General features: G+C 43.5%; 1 protein-coding gene across 1 annotated transcript; it reads left to right on the top strand.

Annotated features, from left to right (window-relative positions):
- Window positions 1-65: 65 nt before the first annotated feature.
- On the top strand, window positions 66-12,994 carry PRKAG1 (protein kinase AMP-activated non-catalytic subunit gamma 1). The gene is made up of 12 exons (XM_077753299.1): window positions 66-153; window positions 4,060-4,108; window positions 9,929-10,038; window positions 10,238-10,319; window positions 10,418-10,476; window positions 10,618-10,663; window positions 10,766-10,820; window positions 11,126-11,252; window positions 11,358-11,523; window positions 11,685-11,722; window positions 11,991-12,137; window positions 12,278-12,994. The coding sequence occupies exons 1-12, from the start codon at window positions 145-147 to the stop codon at window positions 12,380-12,382; spliced, it is 993 nt and encodes a 330-aa protein (XP_077609425.1). The 5' UTR covers window positions 66-144; the 3' UTR covers window positions 12,383-12,994.

The following is a 12,994-nucleotide window of genomic DNA, read 5'->3' as shown; positions in this document are numbered from 1 at the left end:
CCGCCCTTGGCTTGCGTTGTCTGACGTAGGCGGAAGTGGTGTAGCGGTACCGGACGTGGGGCGGGGCCTGCCCCCCCTCCACACCTCCCGCCCGGCTCCCAGAGAGCTTCCTAAAGCGAGCGAACCTAGTCTGCGCCTCTTGAAATGGAGACGGTGAGGAGCACGGGAGGGCGGCGGGGGGCGCTGTGGAGCCTGAGACCCCCCGTTAGGGGACAGGGAGGCCTGGGCAGGGACCGGCGCTGCTGCCCAGCAAACGAGAAGCCGGCGTCTGTCCTATCCCGTGACTCTGCCCCTCCGCTCCTTCGCTGGGCGCATCTTCTAGGACTGGGCCGCGCAGTGCATACTTTCCGTCCGCGGTACTCTCACCCCAAGTTGGCAGGGTTTGCTTTCCGCCAGGAACCCGTGCACACCCTGGCGATCTTTGGCCTCCTTTCCTCTTAGCACCTCAGACCGTCAGAGGTTTGCCAGAGAGCAGAGTTGTGATCCGGCTTTCCTGGGTGAGGCGGGGGCCTTCCAAGGGACTCCCGCTTGCAGGTAGCACCTGGCCGTCAGTTGTCTGAGTGTGAGCCCTGCAATCGGAAAGACTTCTACTGCTTCGAGGTGTCCAGCGAACTCACACGCCTTAATAAGACTGAAAAATGGGCTTTCTCTGAAGGAAGGAATCTTTTCAGTGTTAGAGGCCGCTTTGTCCTCGGACAAGTTTGAGTTTTGCCCTGCTCTGCGATTCTAAGCAGCGTTTTGGTATAGACCATTCTTGGCTAGCAGGCGTTACCCAGTTGTGGAGGGTCCCTGTCATTCTCCCAGAGATGCTGCAGGTAGCCCGCTGCATGTTTGGACCCACCCTCACTCTCAGGAGCCTTTTTCTAGCATCTGGAACCATGTATCCTCTGTCAAGCCGAGTAACCCTTCATGTCTTGGTTTTTATCATCTGTTACTGGCAGGTTCACCTTTCTCTGGGTCAGTCCCATGCCCATAGTAATTCCTTTACTACACCCTTTCTCTGCCTGCTCAAGTTACAAATGAGAAAACAGACGGAAGTGGTAAAATTGATTTGCAGTTGGTCACCCAGGCAAGGGAATTAGCTCCTACAGAGTAAGACGATTTTGCATGAGAATAAAGAGTTTGGGGCGCCTGGCTGACTCAGTCAATACAGCATGTGACTCTTGATCTCAGGGCTGTGAGTTCTAGCCCCATATTGGGCGTAGAGTTTACTTTAAAAAAAAAAAAAAGTCTGATTCCATTAAACTCAAAATAACATATCAATTTTTATTTTACTTATAAATTATAGTTTACAAGACATTTTAATATAGATTTTCTAATTTAGCCCTCACACTTTATGTACTGATTAGGTTCTTGGGATAGAAATTGTTTTAAAAAGAAAAGAAAACCCTTGCTTTGAAAGTGCTCAGCCTGCCTGGAGTGGGGGTGAGGGCAGGCCAATGACAGCTGTTACTGAAGGTAGCCTTTAATAAAATGCTATCGTCAAGATGCAAACAAAGGACTGTGGAAGCATAGGGGAGGAAGAAATCATTGTAAACCTGAGAGGGCATTGCAGGTTGAGAGAACAGTGTGAGCACAGGCATAGAAATCGGGGTATGTAAAGATTATTTGGGGGTGAGCCAGTGGCATGATGTTGCTGGAGCTTTGGGTTTTGCTTGCACTGGGAGAAAAAATTGGAAAAGCAGGCCGAAGGTATTGCATATCACACTAATTTTGAACTTCGTTTTATAATAAGGGGAGCCATGAAGATCTATGAGCAGGGCAGTGAGTGTGCTTTAGGAATGTTCTCAACAGCTTCTGCAAAGTAGAAGCTACTTCAGTACTTTTCAGCTACTTCAGAAAGTAGTGAGCTCCTGGTTGCTGGGTATGAGTCCCTTACAAGCCTGAGATGCTTAAAGAACTTGGAGACAGCATGAAAGATGAAAAGGAGATAGATTTAGGACAGGGAGACCAATTTAGAGAATGCTCCAGAAGTGATAGATAGGTAAAAGCTGAAGTTAAAACTGTTAAAGTGGGAAGGAGAGAAATGGACTTGAGGCATTTCTAATATATCAGCTTAGTTAATAGATGTTAAGGACACGTTTAGGTCATGCCCTGCCCTGTGATTCTAAGCAGACATGTTGGCATACCTCATTCTTGGAAGAATCAAAACTACACTTTTAGGCACCTGGGAGAGCAATGCAAAAAACAAAGATGGGAACCACAATAAGAATAATAGGATGGAAGGGCAGATGCTGTTTTGTATTGAAGCGTTTGAGGAGTCTGTGTGACATCTGTGGTTGTCCACCAAACAATTAGAAATGTGGATTAGGAGTTCAGAAGAAACTGTGAGTCCGTGTGTCAGATCTAGCCTGTGTCTCTATAATAATATTTTGTACTCCTGTATCACAGTGGTACTTTCTCAGGTCTCCTGTGTTATTAAAAGCAGAGAAGAGTGGACATAGTTACTCTCCTCTGTGGAGAAACAGGCAGAAAGATAAGGTCATATTCAATTGTGGCTGACTGTGTGTAGGTTTCTGTATCTCTAGCTGTACATCTGTTTTCTTTTTCTGTAACTTAATCATAGTTCTCTCTGTTCATATCAGTGTGCATCATTATCATTATTAATTTGAGAGTTAAAAAACAATTGAGATTTATATGCAAAACCCCATGCTAGGTGTTATGGGTGATACAAAGAAATATAAAATAGTTCTAGGCTTCCAAGAATTTAAACCTGTTTGGATAGACAATGAACAACAACAAAAAAACCCCAACACTGTAGCATAGTGCAGTCTGTAAGTATTATATAATGGGTGTGATAATTTCTACAGAAGTAACTGTTTCTGTGTCTTTGTATAAATCTTTGTGAGACTGTGTTATACTATGTGTATATCTTTACTGCTGAACAGCCCTCTCTCCCACTTATAAGTGATGAGGCTATTGTTCCAATAGCCTTGCCAAAATGCCAGGCCAAGCTGATAGTCTTATGCAGCCCAGAGAGAATAGAAGGAGATTATTCCCCTTCCCTCCACCCCCACCCTGGTCCATTAGGGGAGGGAAGCCTAGGGCTGTCCTGCCAACTTGACCATGTTTACCAGCTAACTTACCAGGTTCAAGCCGAGGCTTTTAATTTCATGTTCCTACAGCAGCTATGCAGGTGAAGTATGACTTTAAGTTAACTTGGGTATATTACCCAGAACAAATATGTTCTCCATATTACCCAGAACAAATGGAGCCAAAATTGTTCATTCCAGTAGATTAAAATTCTCATGACCCCTCCTAGTTCCTAGATAACAATGAAATTTCCAAATGTTCCCACTTGAGGGAGCACAGACATGGCTCTGAAGGTTTCTCTGTATTTAAAGACTGTCAGGGGCAAAGAAACTTAGAAAACCAGCATCCTCTGGGCTGTAGCAGCCTTTGACTCACAAGGGTGCTAAGAGGAGTCAGGTCCCCAGTTTCAGAGCATTGATGGTCCTCATCCACCCTTCAGTTATTCAAGCTTTAACTCTCTCTTACTATCAACTGCTGGGATCCTCCCCAGATGTGGTCCTCTCTTAGGGTAAAGCAGTATGTCTATGACTCTAGTGTCTACATTTAGGATTATATCACTTATAAGGCCGCAATGTCTTACATTGAGGGGAAAACAGTATTGTCTCTCTGGCTTCCATGTTTTTATAAAGTAGATCTGTGAGAACCTTGTGGGGACTGGCCCTAAGCACAGATTTTCTACTCTCAGCTTTTAAGATCAATGTTTCATTAAGCAGTATAGTATATACAGACATAGGCTTTGGAACCACACAGATATGTGTGCAAATTCCTCTTCTGCCTCTTACCAGCTATGTGACCTTGGGCAGGCTGCTTAATATTTCTTGGATCTCAGTTTCCTAATGTGTGAAAGTAAGGCTAATAATGGTATTTACCTTAGGGGCGGTTCTGATGATTAAATAAGATAATGTTTCAAGAGGGCCTATGGTGCTTTAAATGAAGTTATTAGTTCAACCAGCCCTTCTCTTAATGTTAGGCTAAAATGGTTGGAGCCTAGGATAAGCTGAATCTTTGTTTCTTTTGTCTCTCCAGGTTACTTCTTCAGATGGCTCCCCAGCTCTGGAACATGAGCATTCTCAAGGTAAGTTTACTAAAGAAAGGAACCCCGCTATGAAAGCAATAGCCCAACCATACCTTGTCTTCAGCAATGTTTTCGAATCTTTCTCAGGACGCCCCCAGGGAAAAATAAAAACTGGGCCAGATAATGTGCCAAACCATACAAATTGGGAATAGTAATATGGCAGGAGCACCCAGCAGTAAATCATGGGCAGGGTGGGGATGACTAAGATTTTCAATTATCAAACCATTTAAGGGAAATTTTTGAGGAAAAACTTCCATAGGCAACTCTGGGCTGGCTACCCATGAATCAAAGGTCCCTAGTTTTTCAATTAGCTCAGAAACAGTGCCACTAGGCTTTTATCATCCAGTGAGTTCACTAAAGCCACTGAGTGTACACAAGAATAGAAAGGCCTTGAAAGCCCTTAAAACTAATGTAGAATGAGGCACTAACCCATAAAATCCAGGGCACAGGAGAAGGCAGTTCCAGCACCTTCCCAAATAACTGGCTAGAATGGAATGGCCAACCCTAGACCATCTAGAAAGAAGCAGAACTTACAGACACCTCCCTTAAAGAATTTTGCCCAGGAACACTCATGGGTCTTCCCAGGGCATATTTATGGCATCAGGAGTATACACTTTCTCTCAGAATTGAAATATGGGGCGAGGTCTTAGAACATATTATTAAGGGTCTCTGAGTTCTCCACCAGACTTTTTAAATGCTCTGTTTTCATTTTGTTCGTATCCAGGAAAATTAATATGGTCACATTTGATTTATCTGGATAATATTCTTCGTAATTGAGTACTGCCATATGATAGCACTGGCAGTTTTATGTTTCTGAGTACATTTGCAGTAGCACCAAGGCAAGAGTCAAAAACTCAAATTGTCTGCATGAACCAAGCAGTGCTGTAGGCTGCATATGACTGACAACCTGTAGATCTCATCACATCTAAAAGGAGGCAGCAACAATACAGGTCTTGTCAATTGTCACTATTTAGGAATTCAAGGGGCACCTGGGTGGCTCAGTCGGTTAAGCGTCCGACTTCAGCTCAGGTCATGATCTCATGTTTCGTGGGTTCGAGCCCCATGTCGGCCTCTATGCTGACGGCTGGCTTAGAGCCTGGAGCCTGTTTCAGATTCTGTGTCTCCCTCTCTCTCTCACCCTCCCCTGTTCATGCTGTCTCTCTCTCTCAGAAATAAATTTTTTAAAAAAATTAAAAAAAAAAAAAAAAAAAAAGGAATTCAAGCCTGGTTTGGTCAGATCTGATTCTGAAAGAAATTGAGAATTTGGATTTTTATGTAAATCTCCAGATTTTTTAAATTGGGGAACTGATTTAAATTATTTTTAAAATGCTGAGAAAGCCAAATCAAATATGCTTGTAATTCTGTAGTCTAAAATGATACTATTTAACTATCAATGAAAGATGCCTTAAACTGACATCAAAAGACATGTTCTTGGGAACTCCTTTAGCCCATCCACCTCAGGCAAGGCAGGGGAGTTCCTGGATGGGGGACACTTGGAACATTGGAGTCCCACAGAGGCCAGCAGCACAAGGCCACAGGTTTCCCCTACATGACCTTGAAAAAAAAAAAAAGACGTGTACTTGGGAGCCTGTTAAGTTTTCAAATTTGAAAAACAATAGTGGGCTTCCAGTTAAAGATGGTGGATTGAATACATGCATCTACTCTTGTTCCTCCACAAAAAGCCACTAAAACCACCATAAAAAATAATTTTTTTTTTCAAAAGGTACAGACCCACCAGAATAGGAAGAATAAGAGAGGAAACAATAGTAATTGGAAGCTGGAAAACAGAGGCAAGAGTGGTAAATGATTTAGCAGACCTGAGAAAACTGAATTATAAATTAACAATAGGGAAAGGCAAGAAGCATTGAAGATCTAAGAAGCAGTCAGATTCCGAGACTCCCTGCTCCACTGAGTGCAGCTAGGAAACTGTCCCTCCCAACTTTGGCAAAGACTGGAGGCCTGGAGAGGGGCTCAGGCCCAGTTGAGCGCTTACGTACTAAACTAAATGCAGGAGCATGAAGTGAACTACACTGGACGCTGAAATCCCAGTCCTTTTCCCAGTCCAGTTTCTAGAATGCTAAAGAAAAGATCTTCACCCTCCCAAGCGTGAAACTGAATAAATAATCTTTTTCTCCAGAATCCCCTTGAAGGGAAAGCCCTAAAAATATAAGTATGGAATGTTCCCCATCTAAACAGCTCACAGTTAACAAGACTCATGTGTACACTTGAGCTTCCAGTCAGCTTAGAATATGGTTTGAATGCTCCTTTGGCCAAGAATTATCAGACATCTAAAGAAAGCCTCTAACATTAAAAAAGAAAAGAAATCCAAACTGCACCCCCACCCCCCAAAGAAACAAATAGGAGGGACACCTGAATGGCTCAGTCGGTTAAACATCTGACTTTGAGTCCCACATTGGGCTCTGTACTCAGAGCTCAGAGCCTGGAGCTGTTTCAGCTTCTCTCTCTCTCTCTCTCTCTCTGCCTCTTCCCCACTAGCTGTTTCAGTTTCTCTCTCTCTGTCTCTCTCTCTCAAAAAATAAATAAACATAAAACAAGCTGTTTAAAAGAAAAGAAAAGTGGTCCAAATTGCCCCTGCAAAGGAAACAAATAGGAGGGGCACCTGGGTGGCTCAGTTGATTAAGCATCCAACTTTGGCTCAGGTCATGATCTTGCACTCTGAGTTTGAGCCCCGCATCTGGCTCTGTACTGACAGCTCAGCTGTGTCTCTCTCTCTTTCTGCCCCTCCCCTGCTCACGCCATCTGTCTCTCTCTCTCTCTCTCTCAAAAATAAACATTAAAAATTTTTTTTTAAAGAAACAGGAAAAAAAAGCAACAGAAGGGAAGATTCAATGCATAGAGGAGAACTTTAGAAATTAACATTAATATATACTCAGATAAAGAACATATTTCCACTATGCAACAAGTACAGGATACCATGTTTTTAAAGGAATTTTCAGAAAACAAAAAGGGCTCTAGGGATTAAAACTATGATAGCAAAAAATTTAAAGCTAAGTAGAAGGTTTGGGAAATTAGGTTGAGGCAGTTTCCCAAAAAGTAGAATTAAAAATCAGAGGAGTGGGGTGTCTGGCTGGCTCAGTCCTGAGAGCATGTGATTCTTGATCTCGAGGTTGTGAGTTTGAGTCCCATGTTGGGTGTAGAGATTACTTAAAAATAAAATCTTAAAAAAAAAAAAAAAAAACACAAATAGGAGAGAAGATATTTTAACAGCAACGATTCACCAAACAAAAAACCAAAACAACCTTAAAGGTTCAGTCAAGGAAATCTTATAATCTACATAATAACAATTACATGGGGCACCTGGGTGGTTCAGTCGGGTTAAGCATCCCACTTCCACTCAGGTCATGATCTCACAGTCATGAGTTCCAACCCTGCATCCAGCTCTCTGCTGTCATCACAAAGCCCGCCTTGGATCCTCTGTCCTTTCCTTGCTTGCGTACACACACGCGCACGTGCGCATGCTCTCTCTCTCTCTCTCTCTCTCTCAAAAATAAACAAACATTTAAAAATAAATAGATAAATAAATAATAGGAGTTACAGAAAGAGAAAAAGGACAATACAGAGGGAAGGACACGATCAAGGAAATAATTCAAGAACATTTCTTGGAACTGAAGGACATTAGTTTTCATCTTGAAAAGACTCATTGAGTATTCAGCACAGTGGATGAAACTGACCCACCCAAAGCAGAATCATCATGAGATTTCAAAACACTGGAAACAAAGGGAAGGTCCTGAGTTTTCAGAGAGGAAAAAAATAAGTTACATAAAAAGAACCAGAATTGCCTTGGACTCTCAACACACCAGAAGCTAGACAGCAGTGGGGCAGTGCCTTCAGCATTCTGCAGGAAAATAAATTCAGACTTAGAATTCTGTATCCAGCCAAATTATTCATCAAAGATGAAGGTAAAATAAAGAAAATAATGATATCTGCAGGCTGGAGGGTCTCAAAAAATTTACCTCCATGTACCCTTTCTCAGGAAGCTACTGGAGGATGTATACTCCCAAAACAAGGGAGTAATTTAAAAAAAAAAAAAAAAAGATAGGATACAGGACACAGGAGAGCCAATACAGGAGAGACGTGAAAGGGGGCGCTGGATGGTGATGAAGGAAGATCTCAGGATGACAGCGGTGCACAGCAGCAAAGCAGCCCAAATTTGAGCAGCTCAGAAGACTCTGGATAGACTTTTGGGTTAAGTTGATAGACTATCTAGTGCTTCTGAACCTCTTGAAAGGAGATTTAAACAATTGGTGAAGAGTTTGGGGTTGAATTAGTTATAAGTACTTCAATTAGTTATAAAAACAAAAAGACAAGACAGTTATTAACTCCAGGGAAAACGAAGTTACAAAAGAAAGAAAGAAAAAAAAATGAAGGGTGCCTGGCTGGCTTGGTCAGTGGAGTATACGACTCTTGATTGCAGGATTGTGAGTTCAAGCCCCAAATTGGTTGTAGAGATTACTTTAAACAAATAAAATCTTTAGGAAAAAAGGGGGAAAGAAGGGGGAAAAATCGAGTTTACAATTGGGGTTAGCTCTGAATAATGATACTTAGTCAAAATTATTTAAATACTAATATAACCAACATAGTTTAACTTCTGGAAGAATGGGGAGATGGGAGGTGCATGTTTGTGTCAGGGTCTTAGTAGGAAAGAGAACTAAAAACTCTCATATTCCTTGGATGATAATAGATAATGCCCAAAAGTGGAAAAATCAAAAAAGAGCAATATAAGCTTGTTATTTTCTAGACATAGAAATAAGTGCCAAAATAATCAGCTAAAAGAGGTCTCCTCTCTGGGGAGGGCTAGTCCAGAGCAGTAGGTGCCAGGGACTGGAGTTTTTCTTAACAAAATTTGTAGAACTATTTGATTCTTTAAACTGTGTACCTGTATGACTGGTAAAGAAACAAAAACAAACAACTGACATAGGATTTAAGATCATGAACTTTGGTATCAGGTAGGTCTGTGTTTAAGTCTTTCTTATCACTACTAATGGCGTGAGCAGTTTATTTAAATACTTCCCACCTGTTGTCTCATCTGAAAAACGAGGACAGTATTTGCTTTACAGATTTGTTGTGAGGATTAAATGATGTGATATTTTTAATGTGCACATAGCATAGTATACAGCACCTTCAGATTATTATTTTGTGGGTTGCTTCTCAAGTTTAAAGCAAGCAGTTAAAATCAGAGGAATAGACAAGTAAACACACCCAGGGTCTCCCATTGGTCTAGAGTAGGTGAGATGATTTCTGATTCACACGGTTATCCCAGGACGGACTCTCAGGCTGTTTGGGGCCAGGTTAATTGAGCACTGAGCTCCAACTGAATGTTGATCTAAAATGGCCCAACTTGGACCAGGGCTTTCTCATCTGCAGGTCTTAGAAGAATTTTAAGAAGCTTACTTGAATTTTTAGATGCTTAATTACATCTTAACTGAGAAAAAAAGAACAAGTGAAAATGTGCTTAAATATATGAAAGGGAAAATTTGAGTTAAAGATAAGAAAAAAACTTAGACCAAACAGGCTAATGAAAGGTGTTATAGACTTTCTGTTTTACAGCCATTGTTTGCATAAGGAGCCAATAAATATAGCCCTACCTGGAGTTGGGGGTTGAATGAAATAGTTTCTAAGGGGTTTATCCAGGTTTGGTGGTTTATCCAGGTTTTGTGGGAATAGGAACAAAATAGACAAGGGGCCTTATAAAAAAAAATCAGCCTCTAAATATTTGAACAACTACACTTTTATTTTCTGCCTCTTTTGATTGTGAGTTGATGCATGGAAGGAAGCTTCTAACTATCCCACCCTATACAGAGACCCCAGAATCCAACAATAGTGTGTATACTTCCTTCATGAAGTCTCATCGCTGCTATGACCTGATTCCCACAAGCTCCAAATTGGTTGTATTTGATACTTCCCTGCAGGTGGGTGAAATCCTCTTCTCCCATCCCCCTTCCTAGGAGCCTCTGGTTCAAAAACTTTCATACTGTCTCATCCCAAGGGTAATATCCTTGTCCCTATATGGGTTTAGTCTCATGTTTTCCCCAACATACCCAACCCCTTTCTTTTAAAGTCCTGCACCCTGTGAATTTTCCTTTGTGATTATTACTCTTTTGACTACAGGTGAAGAAAGCTTTCTTTGCTTTGGTGACTAATGGTGTACGAGCTGCTCCTTTGTGGGATAGTAAGAAGCAAAGTTTTGTGGGTATGCAAAAGTTTCTGGAACACGGTATTATTGGCATCTTGCGCTGGGCAGGGGGAGCAGCTTTGAACAGTGTTAAGGGATCTTGTCTTGGCTTCTAGGCATGCTGACCATCACCGATTTCATCAATATCCTGCATCGCTACTATAAATCAGCCCTGGTAAGGAACCTTAGTCCAGTGGCCAAAACCACTTTCCCTACCCAAAGCCCCTCATTCTCAGTTCCTTTTCTTCCAAGTGAACTACAAGGGGTTAATGAATCAGAGGGATCAAGTCTCAAGTTCTGTTGCTTCTGCTTCCAGGTACAGATCTATGAGCTGGAAGAACACAAGATAGAAACTTGGAGAGGTATGTAGAGAATTGGGGGTTGTAAAAAGAAAAAGGGATGGAGCGTTTACTGGGAAGTGGTTTTCCATACTGGTATTTTGTGAACCTCCCTTTTCCCTTCAGAGGTGTACCTACAGGACTCCTTCAAACCACTTGTCTGCATTTCTCCTAATGCCAGGTGAGTTCCAACTACCCATTTATCCAGAAAGGGAAGAGCCTTGCCACCAGAGTAGCTAAAGCCTTAGATACCCAGAGATCTAGAGGCCGAAGAGAGAAAAGATCCTTCACACACACACACACACACACACACACACTCACTCACTCACTCACTCACTCACTCACACACTCTTTAGGTCTGGTTTGAGCACTGCTCTCCTCTCCCAGTCACCAGTTTTCCCTGTTTATAAATATGTTCTTAGAAGCTGTTTACCCGCCTTGGGCTCAGCACTGTGGGACTTATCATTATTCCCCACCTTCCCACAGCTTGTTTGATGCTGTGTCTTCATTAATTCGAAACAAGATCCACAGGCTGCCAGTTATTGACCCAGAATCAGGCAACACCTTGTACATCCTCACCCACAAGCGTATCCTCAAGTTCCTCAAATTGTTTGTAAGTGTCCTCATCCTGGCTTTTACTCCTTATATACTGGGTTGGAGGGGTACCCAAGGGTAGTTTGGGGAGCCTTGAAGATCAAGCTGATCGTTCTCTCCTCAGATCACTGAATTCCCCAAGCCAGAGTTCATGTCTAAGTCTTTGGAAGAGCTACAGATTGGCACCTATGCCAACATCGCTATGGTCCGCACCACTACCCCTGTCTATGTGGCTCTGGGCATCTTTGTACAACACCGAGTTTCAGCACTGCCAGTAGTAGATGAGAAAGGTGAGAGATGTCACAGAAGGAGAGGGAGGGCTCCAGGGAAGCCAGGGTGGTTCTGGGAAAACCTGTCCCTCAGTTAACCCCGGGGGGGGGGGGGTGATGCTACAGGCAGGGGGAGCCTTGGGTGCCAGATCCTCTTTGCTGAACTGCCTCTGTCCCCCTAGGGCGTGTGGTGGACATCTACTCCAAGTTTGATGTTATCGTGAGTGATTGTGGAGGGGCCGGGAGGTAGGGAAAGGGGTGGGGTATTGAATGTGGAGAGGGAGTAGAAAAGAGTCTCTTCTGGGTCCTAAGGGTTTTAGAAGCTTCCAATCTTTTGAATCCTATTTGAAAAGGAATTGAATGAGTTGGGTGTGGCTTGTGGGCATGGCTGACAACTACCCTAAATCCCTCTGGTGTGGGTGGGTGGGCTCAGGGTTTGGGGGCTGGCTTCCTTGCTTCCCTGCAAGCACCTTCCTCTCTCTCCCCAGAATCTGGCAGCAGAAAAGACCTACAACAACTTAGATGTATCTGTGACCAAAGCCCTCCAACATCGATCACATTACTTTGAGGGTGTCCTCAAGTGCTACCTGCATGAGACTCTGGAGACCATCATCAACAGGCTGGTGGAAGCAGAGGTAGGGAGCCCAGTGACCCAGAAGGAACTGGGGGAAGCAGCTTTGAGTGTGGGGTTTGGCAAGGAGGGTAGGGGTTGAAGGGCTCATCCTAACAGAGGCCATAACTAAATACCCCTTTTCTCCCTTGTTGCTCCATGCAGGTTCACCGACTTGTAGTGGTAGATGAGAATGATGTGGTCAAGGGGATTGTATCACTGTCTGACATCCTGCAGGCCCTGGTGCTCACAGGAGGAGAGAAGCCCTGAGCTGGGGTAGGGGTCAGGCAGCACCAGGGGATATACCCCACTCACTGCCTGCCCAAAGTTCTAGGAACCACAGATGAAACCTTAAGAGAATTGTAACTCTGTTCCCTGCTTGGGAGTCCCCTACCTGGGACTCCCTGGGAGCTGAGGAAGGTGTGGGGGGAGGAAGGAGAATAGATTTTTAGCTGTCCTCATCCTCACACACACAGCCTAGCCCAGCCTAGCCCCTGCCTTCTTAGACACAGCCCCTTACTGGGTGAACGATGGGCTGTGTGCCCCTCAAGCAAATTCTGATCTCTAAGAGATCCCCAGACCTCACCCAGCCTTTGCCTCTACCTTTGCCCCTGACTCCACCCTGAGATAATAGCACAACAGAACACTTCCTAAAGGTATTTTTATTTATCCTGTTTCATGCTGTATGGAGGAGGCTGAGTCCATTTAGTGACATTTCTTCCCACAATGGGAGTGGGGAGGATTGTGGGGAGGAGGGCCTTTGGGTTCCTGTGCTGTGTGCCTGTGAAGGGAGATGGGGTTAGGTGGAGGAGGAGGGCAGAGTGATTAGCTGAGGTTATTGCTTTTCATGGCAAACGTAATTAAAATGACAGGAACTCTTAA

Source organism: Crocuta crocuta, unplaced genomic scaffold (assembly GCF_008692635.1).
Source record: "Crocuta crocuta isolate KB4526 unplaced genomic scaffold, BGI_CrCroc_1.0 scaffold30, whole genome shotgun sequence".
NCBI classification, from domain to species: domain Eukaryota; kingdom Metazoa; phylum Chordata; class Mammalia; order Carnivora; family Hyaenidae; genus Crocuta; species Crocuta crocuta.
This window is presented reverse-complemented; position numbering and strand designations above follow the sequence as displayed.